General features: G+C 42.9%; 1 protein-coding gene across 1 annotated transcript; it reads right to left on the bottom strand.

Annotated features, from left to right (window-relative positions):
• Positions 1–110: 110 nt before the first annotated feature.
• Positions 111–7,124, bottom strand: LOC139562119 (solute carrier family 22 member 7-like). Its single transcript, XM_071379478.1, has 10 exons — positions 6,334–7,124; positions 5,944–6,047; positions 5,054–5,208; positions 4,732–4,900; positions 4,506–4,629; positions 4,081–4,190; positions 3,636–3,850; positions 1,492–1,600; positions 990–1,202; positions 111–207 (listed from the first exon to the last, which is right to left on the bottom strand). Exons 1-10 carry the CDS (start codon positions 6,709–6,711, stop codon positions 120–122), a joined length of 1,665 nt encoding a protein of 554 aa, XP_071235579.1. The 5' UTR covers positions 6,712–7,124; the 3' UTR covers positions 111–119.
• Positions 7,125–17,870: the final 10,746 nt, after the last annotated feature.

The following is a 17,870-nucleotide window of genomic DNA, read 5'->3' on the forward strand; positions in this document are numbered from 1 at the left end:
GTTACACCCATTTTTCCCTCAGAACAGCCTGAATTCGTCGGGCATGGAATCTACAAGGTGTCAAAAGCATTCCACAGGGTGCACATTTGGGCATATCAAAAATATATACAGAAAGAATCTTAGTATCCATTTTCCACCTCATCGTTGTCCTTTGATTTGAGAGGGATATCTGTCGTTTCCACAACTTGGGATCCAGCCAAACTTTTCCTAGAATGGTACATTAAAGAAATAGATATAAAAATCATTGATAAAACATTTTCTATGACATTCATAATTATCAATAATCATGTTCAGAAAGAAATTAATTCACCATTTTGACTGAGATCTATACTAAGCAACTTTATTGTTACCCTGAAATGATATGGAGATCAAGTTCCTTGTTCTGGGCCTAAGGCTGGGATTCAATCCAAGGTAGGCTATAACGCAGCGCATAACAACAGACTTTTAAAGGTCATTTACACTTGAGCCGACATGCGAAGGGTTTACCATGAATGTGATCTCCCCAAACGTTGGGGAAAATGCCTTTAAAGGCGCCATATGAAGCACTGTGTGCAACCCAACCAAATTCACTTAAAAATGTAAGTTAAAAACCTGTCATTCTCATTGAAAGCAAGTCTGATAAGTGGTAGATCCGTTCTATGTGCGCAATTGTTTATGCTTCCCTTCTTTAAGTTTAGTTTTTGCGTGCTTTTACTTTAGGTTTTGTATACCAGCTTTAAAAAGTAGAAAATACTATATTTTGGGTTATTGAAAATACAGTATATTTCACAGCGGTTTAGATGGTACAATGATTCTCTACATTGCTTGTTATGTCACATAAACTGAAATTATAGGACAATATTTTAGAATTTTAGCAACCACGCAAAAGCGGAACGATTTCTGCATATTGGGCACATTGTCAGCGGTCAAGTGCGCTGCTCTATAATGCGCTCTATTGCATCCAACCTTAAGTGTCTGTATCACAGAGGCTATCAGAGTCTATATCGTACCCTGTCTGCCCGTCCTCGACGTCCTGGATGGTCTCTGGTAGACAGCGGTCCCGTGTCTCCGGCAGCATCCTGGCCACCAGGCTAGCCAGCAGGGCTATGGAGCAGAGGAGGACCTGTGGAAGGTCCCTCCACACCTCGTCCAGCAGCAGGATCAGAGGGGCCAGAGACACTCCCAGACGACCCATGGATGAGTTGTAGCCCATGCCGTTCTGCCTGAGAGACAGAGAGAAAGACACAGAACACATGTTTTGACGTGTCTTTAGTTACACTTTAAATCAGAATCCCAATCTCCTGATGCTGATCTCTTTCTGTATTTTTTCCATTCTTAATGACATTTCCACAGGAAAGGTGAAAGTAAAGGGGCATAGATAGGAAAGTGACCAAGGTGGGAACCCACATCGCCAGGGGTATGTGGTTTTGAGTCCGCAGTGCAACCACTACACTATACATCCCCACCAAATATTCCTTTGTGAAAGAGAGAGTAGACAGGAGAATCACTTACCTGACCACAGTAGGGAACAGCTCAGAGCTGTACAACACAACGGTTGTGAAGGATGTTGCCGAGCAACCCTTCCCCAGCACCGCCACCACCGTCCTTAAAACAGACATGTCTGAAAGAGAGGATGGGAACAACATGACCTTTAACTCAAAGTTACGCAGCTCATTTAAATCTTGAGGATGAGTCCATGAATAACTGAAACAGACTGGAACAGATCCCAGCAGTACTAGATGTGATGACACTTATAGATTTGTGAATACTCCTGTAGAGTTGTGATTACTCTTGTAGAGTTGTGATTATTCCTGTAGATTATTGATTATTCCTGTAGAGTTGTGATATTTCTTGTAGTGTTGTGATATTTCTTGTAGTGTTGTGATTATTCCTGTAGATTCTTGATTATTCCTGTAGAGTTGTGATATTTCTTGTAGTGTTGTGATATTTCTTGTGGAGTTGTGATGACTCCTGTAGAGTCGTGATAACTCTTGTAGAGTCGTGATAACTCCTGTAGAGTCGTGATAACTCCTGTAGAGTCGTGATAACTCCTGTAGAGTCGCGATTACTCCTGTAGAGTCGTGATAACTCTTGTAGAGTCGTGATAACTCCTGTAGAGTCGTGATAACTCCTGTAGAGTCGTGATAACTCCTGTAGAGTCGCGATTACTCCTGTAGAGTCGCGATTACTCCTGTAGAGTTGCGATTACTCCTGTAGAGTTGCGATTACTCCTGTAGAGTTGTGATCTAGTAAGTGCCAGGGTATGTTCCACCCTGTCACGTTCTGACCATAGTTCTTGTGTGTTTTGCTTGTTTTAGTGTTGGTCAGGACGTGAGCTGGGTGGGCATTCTGTGTTGTGTGTCTTGTTTGTCCGTTTCTATGTTTGGCCTAATATGGTTCTCAATCAGAGGCAGATGTTTTGTGTTGTCTCTGATTGGGAATCATATATAGGTGGCTTGTTTTGTGTTGGGATTTTGTGGGTGGTTGTTTCCTGTCTCTGTGTTTTCTCTGCACCAGATAGGTGTCACGTTCCTGACCTGTTTTCTGTTAGTTTTGTATGTGTTAGTTGGTCAGGACGTGAGTTTGGGTGGGCAGTCTATCTTTTCTGTTTCTATGTTGGTTTAAAGGGTGACCTAATATGGCTCTCAATTAGAGGCAGGTGTTTTTCATTTCCTCTGATTGAGAGTCATATTAAGGTAGGTGTTTTCACACTGTTTGTTTGTGGGTGGTTGTCTCCTGTGTCTGTGTTTGTTTGCACCATACAGGACTGTTTCGTTCGTTCGTCATTTTGTTTGTAGTAAGTACTTGTTCGTTCGTTCTGCGTGTTTTATGTCAGTTCGTCGTTCTAGTCTGTCTACATTCGTTTTGTTATTTTGTAATCATTTCAAGTATAGTTCGTTTTTGTTCTTGTTTAATAAAATTCATTATGGCATTTCAATGCGCTGCACCTTGGTCGAATCACTACTCCTCCTCTTCGTATGAAGAGGAGGAGGAACATCGTTACAATAGGGCTGTATCGGTAAGCCACGTTTGTTATTTTGTATTTTGTAAGTGTTCACTGTTTAATTGTCATTATTAAATCATGTTGAACACGAGCTACGCTGCTTCTTGGTCCGATCCCTGCTACACCTCCTCTTCAGACGAAGAGGAGGAAGGCTGCCGTTACACACCTCAGCTACACACCTGATTCAACTAAGCATGGTCTTCAATTGAGCTATTAGTTGAATCAGGTAGTATGTTAGTATGTTAGTTCTGCACTGAAACAAAAGCCTGCACACACTGCAGCCCCTGCTGCCAACCCCAGTTTTTTATATGATAACTCCTATATTTAAGCAATAAGGCCCGAGGGGGTGGGGTAAATGGCCAACATACCACGGCTAAGGTCTGTTTTGAAGCACGATGCAACGCGGAGATCCTGGATACAACCCATATACCACAAACACCGAGGTGCTTTATTGCTATTATAAACTGGTTACCAACATAATTAGAGCAGTAAAAATAAATGGTTTTGTCATACCCATGGTATACAGTCTGATATACCACGGCTGTCAGCCAATCAGCATTCAGGGCTCAAACCACCCAGTTTATAAAAGATAATACTGCCTTCTGGACCGGAGTTGCTCACCTTCCTAATCAACAAAAAAAAAAGCACTCACCTCTGGGTATGAAGATGTTGATAGCGAGACAGATTCCAGCTCCTAGTAAAGATCCCACTTCTGTGTTTCTCCTGCCCACCTTATCCAGAAGGTAGTATGCTGATAGTTTGGCTGGCAGCTCTATGGCACCGTACACAAACTGGGTCAGATAGATGTTGAGTCCAAATCCAGTGATGTTGAAGCTAATGCCATAAAATGTTGACGCCACACCATACCTTCGGTAGGAGAAATCAGGTTGGCATTGTTGGTGTTGTTAAACTGTGTAGACTGATGTCATGTGTCGTGACAGTTTGAGTTGAGCTAAAAGTTGACATTTCATGATATTTTCTTGAATTCATCAATAAATTCTTACATTACTCTTACATTGTTATGTATAGCCAGACTTGATGAACATGCATCTACTAAAGCGACTTGTAACAGACATCATGAGAGAGGGGATACTCACCACACTATGCCTGTTAGTAGAGCCAGCCTCCTCATCTTTGGTGTCCTGACCAAGTCCAGGTAGGAGTGAGTTCTGTCTTTTCTCTCTGTCACAATGATACTGGACAGAGTCTGGTGGGGAGAAAAATAGAGGCGGATCAGTTGCTGAATCCCAAATCAACCCCTAATCCTTAGACTCCACCACCTAGGCACTCGTGTACGTCTGAACCTATTGGATAAGTATAAGCAATATGGCAAAAATCACACCCAGCCTTTCAGAGGGAAAGTAACCTGGTCCCAGATCTGTTTGTGCTGTCTTGCCAACTCTGACCTTAGGAGTTAGCAAGACAGCACAAACAGATATGGGACTAGGCTAGAAGGAAATGTGAAGGAATTATGATATTGCTTAAACTTCCTGATCCTGTTCCGATCCTGATATTCGCTTACCTCTGGTGTGATTTTGGATCCAAACTCCTCCTTCTGGTTCATCTGGGCACATTGTTGCAAATAAAAGTTAGCTTTCTCAAACTTCCCATTGGCTATGAGCCACCTGGCTGACTCAGGAATCCACCTATTGGAGGAGGTAAAGATGTCATTCACAATTACATAGCAACGGTTAACTGTCCATTCCTTTTTTTGTCAGTCCATCAGTCAGACCCTCCCTCCCTCTAACCTCCAGGTGAGTATGGCTAGAGCAAGAGGTGAGGTGACCGCTATGGTCAGCTGTCTCCAGTCGGTCACACAGTAGGCTATGGCTGGAATCATGCAGTAACCAAACGTCCAGGACAGGCTGTCAATCACTCCCACCAGCTTTCTGTGCTCAATGTCCACCCACTCCACACCTGAAGAGATGGGACAACACCACAACACAACCCCAGATGAGGAGAGGGTAGTGTCTGGGGTGCAACATGGGTTATCTGTATTTGTCTAGTGGGTGGGCTTCATATTTGAGTGTGGGTGTGTGTGTGTGAGCCTGTGTGCATGTGTATAATCACTGAGTACTGATGAGACGATGACGATGCCGGTGATACCGAACCCAGTGAAGAACCTGAGCACAGCGAACATGATGAAGGAAGTGGAGAAAGCACTGGCAAAACCAAACAGCATGCCAGAGATATAGGACACCAGGAGCATGGGTTTCCTACCAAACCTAGAGAAAAAGATAACATGTGAAGAGAAGGTGAACAGAAACATCTACATACAGATGTAGGATCTTAATTTGATCAGGAAATGTAAAATGTGTAGTGTATTTGAGGTATAAAAAGGCTTCTGATATTTGTAATTTCCACTTTCAGACTTGATTTTCCCTTACAAAAAAATGATCAACCCCTACAAAAATGTCCAATCATTATCATCCAGATAATAATTCACATTTCCTGTTGCTGCAGGATTATTTTCTTGCTGTAGCAAACTGGCTCAAATTAAGATCCTACATCTGTACATTAAGTAGCCTTATCCGAGCCAGAACGGCCCATAGGGCAGGGGCCTATCTCCTGTTTCTGTAGCGTGAGGCAGTTCCCATTTTTCAATGAGAAAGATAATGTAGAGATACATTACAAAATTCCTCTTAATTTGATTGATTTAAAAATATTAAAGTCCAAATGCAGCAGTTCTTATATCAATATCAAACCATTATTGGGTAACAATTAAGTACCTCACTGCAACAGTATTCTATTCAAATGGTCAAAAAGAAACAAGGCTATGGGCCAAAACATACTAACACCCGCAAAATCGTGATTTGTCGAAATGATCAATGACAATCGTAGCATCCCATAGTCTGTTGACAGACACTAGCATAGCAGTTCTGATACATGCATCTATACATAAGAGATTAGGTTAAAGGTGACTCTAAAATCTACTGTCTGTGAATGAATAAATAACTTACCTGTCACTCAGGCTTCCAAAGGTCATAGCTCCGAACATCACTCCTATGAAGAAGATGGTTGTTGTCGCCTTATTTTGCCCTTTCTGGTCACACACCAAGTCCCACTGATGAGAGAGGTGGAATTAAGAATTAACTCCTTCAATGTATAAATGAGAACGGCCTCTCTACTTTCCTTTTGTGAAAAACTTTCATTGAGTAGCTAGCAATGCAACAATATTCAAATATGCTTTGAAAGTACGAATAACACTTCAATTATATGCAACATCTGTAGTGGTCAAATAATGACATTCAATAACTACAACATTACTTTTCATTCAATGAGACATTCAATGACTACAACATGACCTTTCGACTTCTATAGTCTAGTGACAAAGAGACAGAAAGACTTACCTCTGTAGCCAGAGTGGATTTGAAGGTGCTGTTGTCATATGCCCATCCATTCTGACAGGGGACTGTAACTAGGTCACTGTCATTGGAGTTGGAAAGGAGCTGGAACTGGGGCTCTGGGAACATCTTACAGGAGCTTGGAGTTCCATCTTCCTGTACTGGAATGCTGACAGTCAGTCTCTGCTCCTGGGTCAGATTCCCAAAGAGGCCGCCATCATCCAGAGCGCTGAGGTCACAGTGGTGAGAGGGCACGGCTGCTATGAAGTTGTTCAGCAGGAAGTGACACGGCAGGGTGAATCGACCAATAAAGCTGATGATAATGATCATCATCTGGAACCGTCCAAATCCATTGACAACCGAGAGTAGGTGTTCGAACTTCATCTTCGTCTTCCACTTGGTCCACACAGACTTCTTGTCCACAGACTCGTATTATCAACAGCAATCCCTCTCTCATTCACCAACGTTGAATCCAAGAAAATATGTCATAATCTTTCACCAAGTCTAAAGGTTGTCTGTTGGTCCCATTGTCTCATTGTTAGGTAAACCATGTGAAATTGATCAATCTTTGACAGTGCAAAACCACTTAAACCTCTTTTGTTTGTGGAAGAATGCCTTCATCTACATTAATTGGTGACACATTGACAGAAAGGAGTTGCTTGAGCAACTAAAGAATATTTCACAATTTCAAACTTTCTAGAATTCAATAACATGTTAACATGTCTAAGTTCAAAATGATGCACTATTGGATATTTGGGAGGTCCTTCCTGTTGTAAAAATGAGAATAGGACGTGATGTTTGTGCTCTTGCCAACTCCATCACTCATTGTCAAGCCAAACATACATTGTACCATGACAATGGGTGGGTGACAAGGACTTGATAGCATGATGGTACCAACAGGCTGGCACCCAGGCTAGTTCCCACACAAGTTTGTAGAAAAAAAGCGAATATAGACGAAGGCTAGATATCCTGAAATGAGACGAAGGCTAGATATACTGAAACGAGACAAAGGCTAGATATACTGAAACGAGACAAAGGCTAGATATACTGAAACGAGACGAAGGCTAGATATACTGAAATGAGACAAAGGCTAGATATACTGAAACGGGACAAAGGCTAGATATACTGAAACGAGACAAAGGCTAGATATACTGAAACGAGACAAAGGCTAGATATACTGAAAAGAGACAAAGGCTAGATATACTGAAACGAGACAAAGGCTAGATATACTGAAACGAGACGAAGGCTAGATATACTGAAACGAGACGAAGGCTAGATATACTGAAACGAGACGAAGGCTAGATATACTGAAACGAGACGAAGGCTAGATATACTGAAACGAGACGAAGGCTAGATATACTGAAACGAGGCGAAGGCTAGATATACTGAAACGAGACGAAGGCTAGATATACTGAAACGAGACGAAGGCTAGATGTACTGAAACGAGACGAAGGCTAGATATACTGAAACGAGACGAAGGCTAGATATACTGAAACGAGGCGAAGGCTAGATATACTGAAACTAGACGAAGGCTAGATATACTGAAATGAGGCGAAGGCTAGATATACTGAAACGAGGCGAAGGCTAGATATACTGAAACGAGGCGAAGGCTAGATATACTGAAACGAGACGAAGGCTAGATATACTGAAATGCTTCACAGTGTTTCACATAGTATGTTCTATTGAACATGCCACCACAATAAAGGTATTTATCTGATGGAAAACACATGTTCCAGCTCGTGACAGCGGTTTAAGAGGAAGGAACTAACCCTAACTCTTAGGGTAACTCAGTAGAGGAAACAGATCTATAGAACATGGGTTTATTGCCAAGCCCCACAGGAAGACATACCAACACCAGTATTTATGAAGAACAAAACAGTAGATTAATTGATGACCGTGTGAGAAAAACAGACTGCAATTAATTTTACAATGCTCTTTCACCGTGTAATAACCAGGTTAATAATAACTTTTGTCAAGCGTGTTACTTAAATGATTATATTGTTTTTTTTGGGTTGTTTTGAGTTGTTTTGGTTACGTTAGTAGGGCCCTAGTGCATCTATGCTTTGGTCCATCCATTATCTTCTGGCTAGATATTCTGCTCTATGTTCATATTTCATGCACTTGCTTTAAAACTACTGTTTCTCTGAGTGACATGGATTCACATAGAATTACAGAATCCCTTTGTAATTTAATAGAACCTCTGTGTGGATTCATGCAACTTCAACTGTTCCATTTCTGTTTTCATCAGAAGTGATTCAGTGGAATGGCACTCTATCCATTCAGTTTTGCTCTGCAAAGGAGAAAAGGTGCAATTAGATATTAGATGGCCATTCGTCCAATTATGAATACTGATTTAATACTGGATTAAATACCTTAATTTAAAACATCTTGGTCTCATTTTTTTTTATATCTTGCTATAAGCATGTATGAGCCTTTATAATGTCTTATAACCAGGCTCATGACAAGTCTTACAATGCATCATATAACTGCATCATAAATGTACAATTTAAGTACTTGATAAATATTGTCCTATAAGCCCATATGGGCTGTAAAACAAAGAGCAATCATCAATCAATAAATCATAATAAAATCATCAATCAATCAATAATATAGCTGGAGGCTTTAAATACAGTGTTAGCAAATACAATTCCTCCTCTACCTTGATGACCTTATGTCCTCTATGAACTCTGGCAGGCGAACATTGAGTGTTTCTGGGAGGAGCAAAGCCACTAGTCTGGTACCAACAATCACCAAGCTATATATTACAACAGGAAGGACCTCCCAAATATCCAATAGTGCAACAAGAGGGAGCGATGGACACGCCCAGTCGACCCACAAACGAGATGTAGTCAACGCCGCTCTGCATGAGGGACCAAACTAACTAGTTATTTAAGGTGCAAGAGGAGAGATCTGTGAGAGAAAAACACATTATTATGTAGCAGCATGACGTACTTTGAAACTTCTTGTCAACAATATGTGTTATAAAGAGGCCACTATAAAGAGCAACCCAATGAACAAGTCTCGATATTAGGTCTCTGTTTCTATGAACACCATAACCCAAAAGGGGTCAGTCTCAGGAGGGCAACAAACAACATTACAAAACATTCAGATATAAATGTATTCTTTAGAACAGAGTTGATTGTCTTGTTACATTTCTATCTGCAACATTGTGAATAACGTTTCACCTCACTGAATAGACCGAAGGACTCATTACATTAAGTGAACAAATGTGATATGGTAGTTTATTGGTCACTCACCGAACTACTGTTGGGTAGAGCTCAGTGGTATAAAGGAACATTATTGTGAAGGACGCTTCTGTAATGAATACGATGGGAGACAGAGAGCTGGTTTCAAGCCCAGGGTGCAGAACAGAGACCTAATATCGAGACTTGTTCATTGGGTTGCTCTTTTGACCACAGGAGGAGGTGGATAGTTGGGTCCAGGGGCAGGCAGAAGGTCATACACAGGAGGAGGCGGGTAGCTGGGTCCAGGGGCAGGCAGAAGGTCATACACAGGAGGAGGCGGGTAGCTGGGTCCAGGGGCAGGCAGAAGGTCATACACAGGAGGAGGCGGGTAGCTGGGTCCAGGGGCAGGCAGAAGGTCATACACAGGAGGAGGCGGGTAGCTGGGTCCAGGGGCAGGCAGAATTCCACGTTCAGGGGATCTACATGTTTGAGAGTGTGAGTTGGAAGCAGATGTTACAGTTTCTGACAGGCTTTTCCCAAAAAGACCCATGATGGTACGAAACACCCACATACAGTGCATTCGGAAGTATTCAGACCCCTTCACTTTTTCCACATTTTGTTATGTTACAGCCTTATTCTAAAATGGATTAAATGTTTTTTTCCCATCATTAATCTACACACAATACCCCATAATGACAAAGCAAAAACTGTTTTTTTTTTATGTTTGCAAATGTATAAAAAAAAAAAAACTGAAATATCCCATTTAAATAAGTATTCATACCCTTTACTCAGTACTTTCTTGGGTATGACGCTACAAGCTTGGTACAACTGTATTTTGAGAGTTTCTCCCATTCTTCTCTGCAGATCCTCTCAAGCTCTGTCAGGTTGGTTGGGGAGAATCACTGCACAGCTATTTTCAGGTCTCTTCAGAGATGTTATATTGAGTTCAAGACTTGTCCCAAAAACAACTTGTCCCAAAGCCACTGTCTTGTCTGTGTGCTTAAAGTCATTGTCCTATTGGAAAGTGAACCTTCGCCCCAGTCTGAGGTCCTGAGCACTCTGGAGCAGGTTTTCATAAAGGATCTCTCTGCACTTTTCTCCATTCATCTTTCTCTCGATCCTGACTAGTCTTCCAGTCCCTGCCGCTGAAAAACATCCCCACAGCATGATGCTGTCACCACCATGCTTCACCGTGGGGATGGTTTTGACCAAGTGATGAGTGGTGCCTGGTTTTCTCCAGACGTGACGCTTGGCATTCAGGCCATAGAGTTCAATCTTGGTTTCATCAGACCAGATAATCTTGTTTCTCATGGTTTGAGAGTCCTTTAGGTGCCTTTTTCTCAAACTCCAAGCGGGCTGTCATGTGCCTTTTACTGAGGAGTGGCTTCCATCTGGCCACTCTACCATAAAGGCCAGATTGTTGGAGCGCTGGTTGTCTTTCTGGAAGGTTCTCCCATCTCCTCAGAGGAACTCTAGAGCTCTGTCAGTGACCATTGGGTTCATGGTCACCTCCCTGACCAAGGCCCTTCTCCCCCGATTGCTCAGTTTTGCCGGGCGGACAGCTCAAGGAAGAGTCTTGGTGGTTCCAAGCTTCTTCCATTTAAGAATGACGGAGGCCACTGTGTTATTGGTGTCCTTCAATGCTGCAGAAATGTTTTGGTTTTGTCATTATACATTTGTCATTATGAGGTATTGTGTAGATTGATGTGGAAAAACAATTGTTTAATCCACTTTAGAATAAGGCTGTAACGTAACAAAATGTGGAAAAAGTGAAGGGGTCTGAATACTTTCCAAATGCACTGTACCTGAGTGAAGATATGAAAACATGGATGACTGAATCTAAGGCTAACAACTGACAAATAATACACAGGACTCAAAACGCAAGTGCAGAAAGAGAAAACAAACTGTGTCGGTGGCCTAAGTTCCACAAGGAACTCAAAGGTATGTAAGTAAGTAAGTAGGAACGTAAAGTGAAGTAAAATCTTAACACATGTAGCGCATTGTTGCAAAGTCAAATAATACATTATTTGCTAACAATATATTTTAGGAAACAACAAATACCTCGAGGAGCAAATATGATGATGAAGACACAGGCTCCAATCAAAAGCAGTGTCCCAAATTTTCCAGGTTTTCGGCCAATCTTGTTCAAGAAGTGATAGACTGCAATCTTTCCAGGCATCTCCATGGCAACATATATGAGCTGTGTGAAGTAGATGTTCATGCCAAACCCAGGCTGATTCAGTAATATGTGAACACAACTCCATACCTACAGGTCACATAAAATAAGGAACTTAAGAAAAAAAAATGCAACAGGTTATACATGTGACATTTTAACTAGCAACTAGTGTCAAATGACAATAGAAGTCCCAATAGATGTCCCAATGGATGTCCCAATGGAATATGATAAAGTAAGAAGCAGTACTAAGACATTTTAGGAGTTTCTAAGCATGCTGCTCCTTTAAATGTAGAACAAAGAACAAGCTGAATAGAACAAAGAACAAGCTGGATCGAACAAAGAACAAGCTGAATAGAACAAAGAACAAGCTGAATAGAACAAAGAACAAGCTGAATAGAACAAAGAACAAGCTGAATAGAACAAACAGCAAGCTGAATAGAACAAAGAACAAGCTGAATAGAACAAAGAACAAGCTGAATAGAACAAAGAACAAGCTGAATAGAACAAAGAACAAGCTGAATAGAACAAAGAACAAGCTGAATAGAACAAAGAGCAAGCTGAATAGAACAAAGAACAAGCTGAATAGAACAAAGACCAAGCTGAATAGAACAAAGTACAAGCTGAATAGAACAAAGAGCAAGCTAAATAGAACAAAGTACAAGCTGAATAGAACAAAGAGCAAGCTGAATAGAACAAAGAGCAAGCTGAATAGAACAAAGAGCAAGATGAATATGAGAAAGAACAAGCTGAATATTCCAAGAAGCTTCAGCATTAATTAACATAACAGATCCCCGAGTCATGCAATATATCACTAAATCAGTCATACAACCTTTTTATATGAATAATGTATGAAATCGCAGTGTATTGGAACTGACTTTTTAAATATTTCCTGTATATAGTAAGCTTACTTACTTACTTACTTTATTGTATTATTTCTTGTGTGTTTTTTCTAGTAATACATTGTTATTGATTATTGCATTGTTGGGTTTTGAGTTAGCAAGAAAGGCATTTCACTGTACTTGTGCATGTGACATTAAAACTTGAAACTATTTCATTTAACCCCTAATTTAACCAAGATCAATTCCCTTGCGGTTTAATGCCTGTTTTTCGAGGGATACTATAATAATATATAGTATAATACTTTAATATGTATAACACTATAGAAAACAAAGTACAATCCGTCACTAACTCGCTGAGTACAATGGAGATTATGCTTATTCCAGAGAATGTCCCTCCAGTGAAGAATATATATATATACATATATTTAATATATGCATATACAGTACCAGTCAGAAGTTTGGACACAGCTACTCATTCAATGTTTTTGTTTTTGTCACGATCGTCGTAACGTGGAAGAGAGGAGGACCAAGGCGCAGCGTGACGTGAATGCATTCTTCTCTATTTATTATAACGAAAACGAAGAACACTTTACAAACTATACAAAACAATAATCGACGACCGTGAAGCTATAAAATGACAAGTGCAGACACAGGCAACTTACATATAGACATAGACAATAACCCACAACCCACAATACAAAACAGACTACCTAAATATGGTTCCCAATCAGAGACAACACAAAACACCTGCCTCTGATTGAGAACTATATCAGGCCAAACTAGAAAACCCCACATAGAAACAGACAACATAGAACTGCCCACCCCAAACTCACGCCCTGACCATACTAACTAAATACAAAACAAAGGAAAATAAAGGTCAGAACGTGACAGTACCCCACCCCCCACCCCCCCCCCCCCCAAGGTGCGGACTCCGGCCGCAAAACCTGAACCTATAGGGGAGGGTCTGGGTGGGCATCTGTCCGCGGTGGCGGCTCTGGCGCTGGACGTGGCCCCCACTCCACCATAGTTTTAGTCCGCTTCTGTGGCCTCCTAGGAACAGCGACCCTCCTAAATGGCCCCACTGGACTGAGGGGCGCCTCTAGACTGAGGGGCAGCTCCGGACTGAGGGGCAGCTCCGGACTGAGGGGCAGCTCATGACTGAGGGGCAGCTCCGGACTGAGGGGCAGCTCATGACTGAGGGGCAGCTCATGACTGAGGGGCAGCTCATGACTGAGGGGTAGCTCATGACTGAGGGGTAGCTCATGACTGAGGGGTAGCTCATGACTGAGGGGTAGCTCATGACTGAAGGCCGGCTCTGGCGGCTCCTGACTGGCGGGCGGCTCTGGCGGCTTCTGACTGGCGGGCGGCTCTGGCGGCTCCTGACTGGCGGGCGGCTCTGGCGGCTCCTGACTGGCGGGCGGCTCTGGAAGCTCCTGACTGGCGGGCGGCTCTGGCGGCTCCTGACTGGCGGGTGGCTCAGGCGGCGCTGTGCAGACGGGCAGCTCAGGCGGCGCTGGGCAGACGGGCAGCTCAGGCGGCGCTGGGCAGATGGGCAGCTCAGATGGCGCTGGGCAGACGGGCAGCTCAGGCTTGCCGAGGCGCACTGTAGGCCTGGTACGTGGTGCCGGAACTGGTGGTACCGGGCTGGGGACACGCACCTCAAGGCTAGTGTGGGGAGGAGGAACAGGGCATACTGGACCCTGGAGGCGCACAGTAGGCCTGGTGCGTGGTGGCGGAACTGGTGGTACCGGGCTGGGAACACGCACCTCAAGGCTAGTGCGGGGAGGAGGAACAGAGCGTACTGGACTCTGGAGACGCACAGGAGGCTTGGTGCGTGGTGCCGGAACTGGTGGTACCGGACTGGGAACACGCACCACTGGGCGAGTGCGGGGAGGAGGAATAGGGCGTACAGGGCTCTGGAGACGCACAGGAGGCTTGGTGCGTGGTGTTGGCACTGGTGGTACTGGGCTGGTGCGAGGGGCTGCCACCGGAGGGCTGGTATGTGGAGGTGGCACCGGATAGACCGGACCGTGAAGGCGTACTGGAGCTCTTGAGCACCGAGCCTGCCCAACCCTACCTGGCTGAATGCTCCCCGTAGCCAGGCCAGTGCGGCGAGGTGGAATAGCTCGCACTGGGCTGTGCTGGCGAACCGGGGACACCATGCGTAGGGCTGGTGCCATGTACACCGGCCCGAGGAGACGCACTGGAGACCAGATGCGTTGAGTCGGCTTCATGGCACCTGGCTTGATGCCCCCTCTAGCCCGGCCGATACGAGGAGCTGGGATGTACCGCACCGGGCTATGCACACGTACAGGAGACACCGTGCGCTCTTCCGCATAACACGGTGTCTGCCCGTACTCTCGCTCTCCACGGTAAGCACGGGAAGTTGGCGCAGGTTTCCTACCTGACTTCGCCACACTCCCCGTGTCCCTCCCCCCAAGAAATTTTTGGGGCTGCCTCTCGGGCTTCCTACCGCGCCGCCGTGCTCGTTTCGCCAACTCCATTCTCCTGTATCCCTCCTCGCACTGCTCCAGCGAATCCCAGGCGGGCTCCGGCACTCTCCCTGGGTCGACCGCCCATCTGTCTATCTCTTCCCAAGTATTATAGTCCAGATCACGCTCCCATGTCCAGAAATCCACAACGCGCTGTTCCTCTCTTTCACGCTGCTTGGTCCGATTTTGGTCGGTTATTCTGTCACGATCGTCGTAACGTGGAAGAGAGGAGGACCAAGGCGCAGCGTGACGTGAATGCATTCTTCTCTATTTATTATAACGAAAACGAAGAACACTTTACAAACTATACAAAACAATAAACGACGACCGTGAAGCTATAAAATGACAAGTGCAGACACAGGCAACTTACATATAGACATAGACAATAATCCACAACCCACAATACAAAACAGACTACCTAAATATGGTTCCCAATCAGAGACAACACAAAACACCTGCCTCTGATTGAGAACCATATCAGGCCAAACTAGAAACCCCACATAGAAACAGACAACATAGAACTGCCCACCCCAAACTCACGCCCTGACCATACTAACTAAAGACAAAGGTCAGAACGTGACAGTTTTACTATTTTCTACATTGTAGAATAATAGTGAAGACATCAGAACTATGAAATAACACATATGGAATCGTGTAGTAACCCAAAAAATTGTTTAAAAAATCCTAATATATTTTAGATTTTAGATTTTTCAAAGTAGCCACCCTTTGCCTGATGACAGCTTTGCACACTCTTGGCATTTTCTCAACCAGCTTCATGAAGAATGCTTTTCCAACAGTCTTGAAGGAGTTCCCACATATGCTGAACACTTGTTGACTGCTTTTCCTTCACTCTGCAGTTCATCTCATCCCAAACCATCTCAAGTGGGTTGAGGTCGGGTGATTGTGGAGGTCAGGTCATCTGATGTAGCACTCCATCACTCTCCTTGGTCAAATAGCCCTTACACAGCCTGGAGGTGTGTTGGGTCATTGTCCTGTTGAAAAACAAATTATAGTCCCACTAAGCGCAAACCAGATGGGATGGCGTATCGCTGCAGAGTGCTGTGGTAGCCATGCTGGTTAAGTGTACCTTGAATTCTAAATAAATCAGACTGTGTCACCAGCAAAGCACCGCCACACCATCACACCTCCTCCTCCATGCTTCACAGTGGGAACCACACATGCAGAGATCATCCGTTCACCTACTCTGCTTCTCATAAAGACATGGTGGTTGGAACCAAAAATCTCAAATTTGGACTCATTAGCCAAAGGACAGATTTCCACCATTAAAAGCTAAATATGGTCAGTTTTGCTGTGTGCTAATGGTTATAACATGGCAATAAAGAAGAGAGAGAAAAGAGGGACCAGTTTAAGAGGGATGCTGCAGTTTTGCACATTGTTATTTATTTTTCTTGATATGGTGCAATATTCTATTATGTTCAGATTGTACTAATTCTGAATGGTTAGATTTATATGCACTTTGTTTATATACATTAAAAAGCTATGCTATTTAACATTTGCATTTAAAGTATTATTTTTCATAACAAACCAATGCATTTTTAACCCATTTAATCCCAAATTTTTCCCAGACATGAAAATATCCAAATCAAGTGCCATTAGTAACCCTTTGAAATAATCAATCATTATTTTTTGAAATTTTAATGGAAAAGTAGGTGAAAAGGTGTGTTTTATGGTCGGTCACAATTGTGACCGGTGGGATAATGTTACATATACTGAATTAACATATTTCTCCTATGCAGTTATCAAAGTTCTTATATATCCCAACCCAGTTATTAACACATTTAAAACTCTGTCACTAGCAGTCCCCAGCATTGCCACTAGAATGCCCCGTCACATTCTAGTGTGACTATTTTACACATCAAAAACCATTACACTACACCGATATGAATACTGAGAGCAAAGACAAAAAAACATCCATCAATGTATTTCAACATTGTTACTTTATTGTAACATTGTTACTTTAGTGCAACATGTATTGAAACATTAATATTGTAACTTTATTGTAACATTTGAACTTGTACTTTAGTGCAATATTCATTGTAACATTGTCATTGTGACATTTTAGTGCAACATTCACTAACAACTGTATAGCAGTCGTGTGATTCATTCCCACTGAACATAAAGGTAACATTTAGGATAGAGGTAGCCTGTAGAATATGCATTCAAGTAGAGGCCTACACTGAACAAAATACTATGTATATATATATATATATATTTAAAAAGCACCACTGCACAATGAGTGCTTATATACAGTGGGGAGAACAAGTATTTGATACACTGCCGATTTTGCAGGTTTTCCTACTTACAAAGCATGTAGAGGTCTGTAATTTTTATCATAGGTACACTTCAACTGTGAGAGACGGAATCTAAAACAAAAATCCAGAAAATCACATTGTATGATTTTTAAGTAATTAATTTGCATTTTATTGCATGACATAAGTATTTGATCACCTACCAACCAGTAAGAATTCCGGCTCTCACAGACCTGTTAGTTTTTCTTTAAGAAGCCCTCCTGTTCTCCACTCATTACCTGTATTAACTGCACCTGTTTGAACTCGTTACCTGTATAAAAGACACCTGTCCACACACTCAATCAAACAGACTCCAACCTCTCCACAATGGCCAAGACCAGAGAGCTGTATAAGGACATCAGGGATAAAATTGTAGACATGCACAAGGCTGGGATGGGCTACAGGACAATAGGCAAACAGCTTGGTGAGAAGGCAACAACTGTTGGCGCAATTATTAGAAAATGGAAGAAGTTCAAGATGACGGTCAATCACCCTCGGTCTGGGGCTCCATGCAAGATCTCACCTCGTGGGGCATCAATGAT

The sequence above is a fragment of the Salvelinus alpinus genome, chromosome 32 (genome assembly GCF_045679555.1).
Source record: "Salvelinus alpinus chromosome 32, SLU_Salpinus.1, whole genome shotgun sequence".
In the NCBI taxonomy this organism is placed as follows: domain Eukaryota; kingdom Metazoa; phylum Chordata; class Actinopteri; order Salmoniformes; family Salmonidae; genus Salvelinus; species Salvelinus alpinus.

Excerpts from the sequence above, each read along its gene's own strand:
- LOC139562119 (XM_071379478.1), bottom strand. The coding sequence starts at position 6,711 with ATGAAGTTCGAACACCTACTCTCGGTTGTCAATGGATTTGGACGGTTC. Across the intron at positions 5,209-5,943 it reads TTTGGAAGCCTGAGTGACAG|GTTTGGTAGGAAACCCATGC; the intron begins GTAAGTTATTTA and ends CTTTTTCTCTAG. Across the intron at positions 4,901-5,053 it reads CATCGTCTCATCAGTACTCA|GTGTGGAGTGGGTGGACATT; the intron begins GTGATTATACAC and ends CCATCTCTTCAG.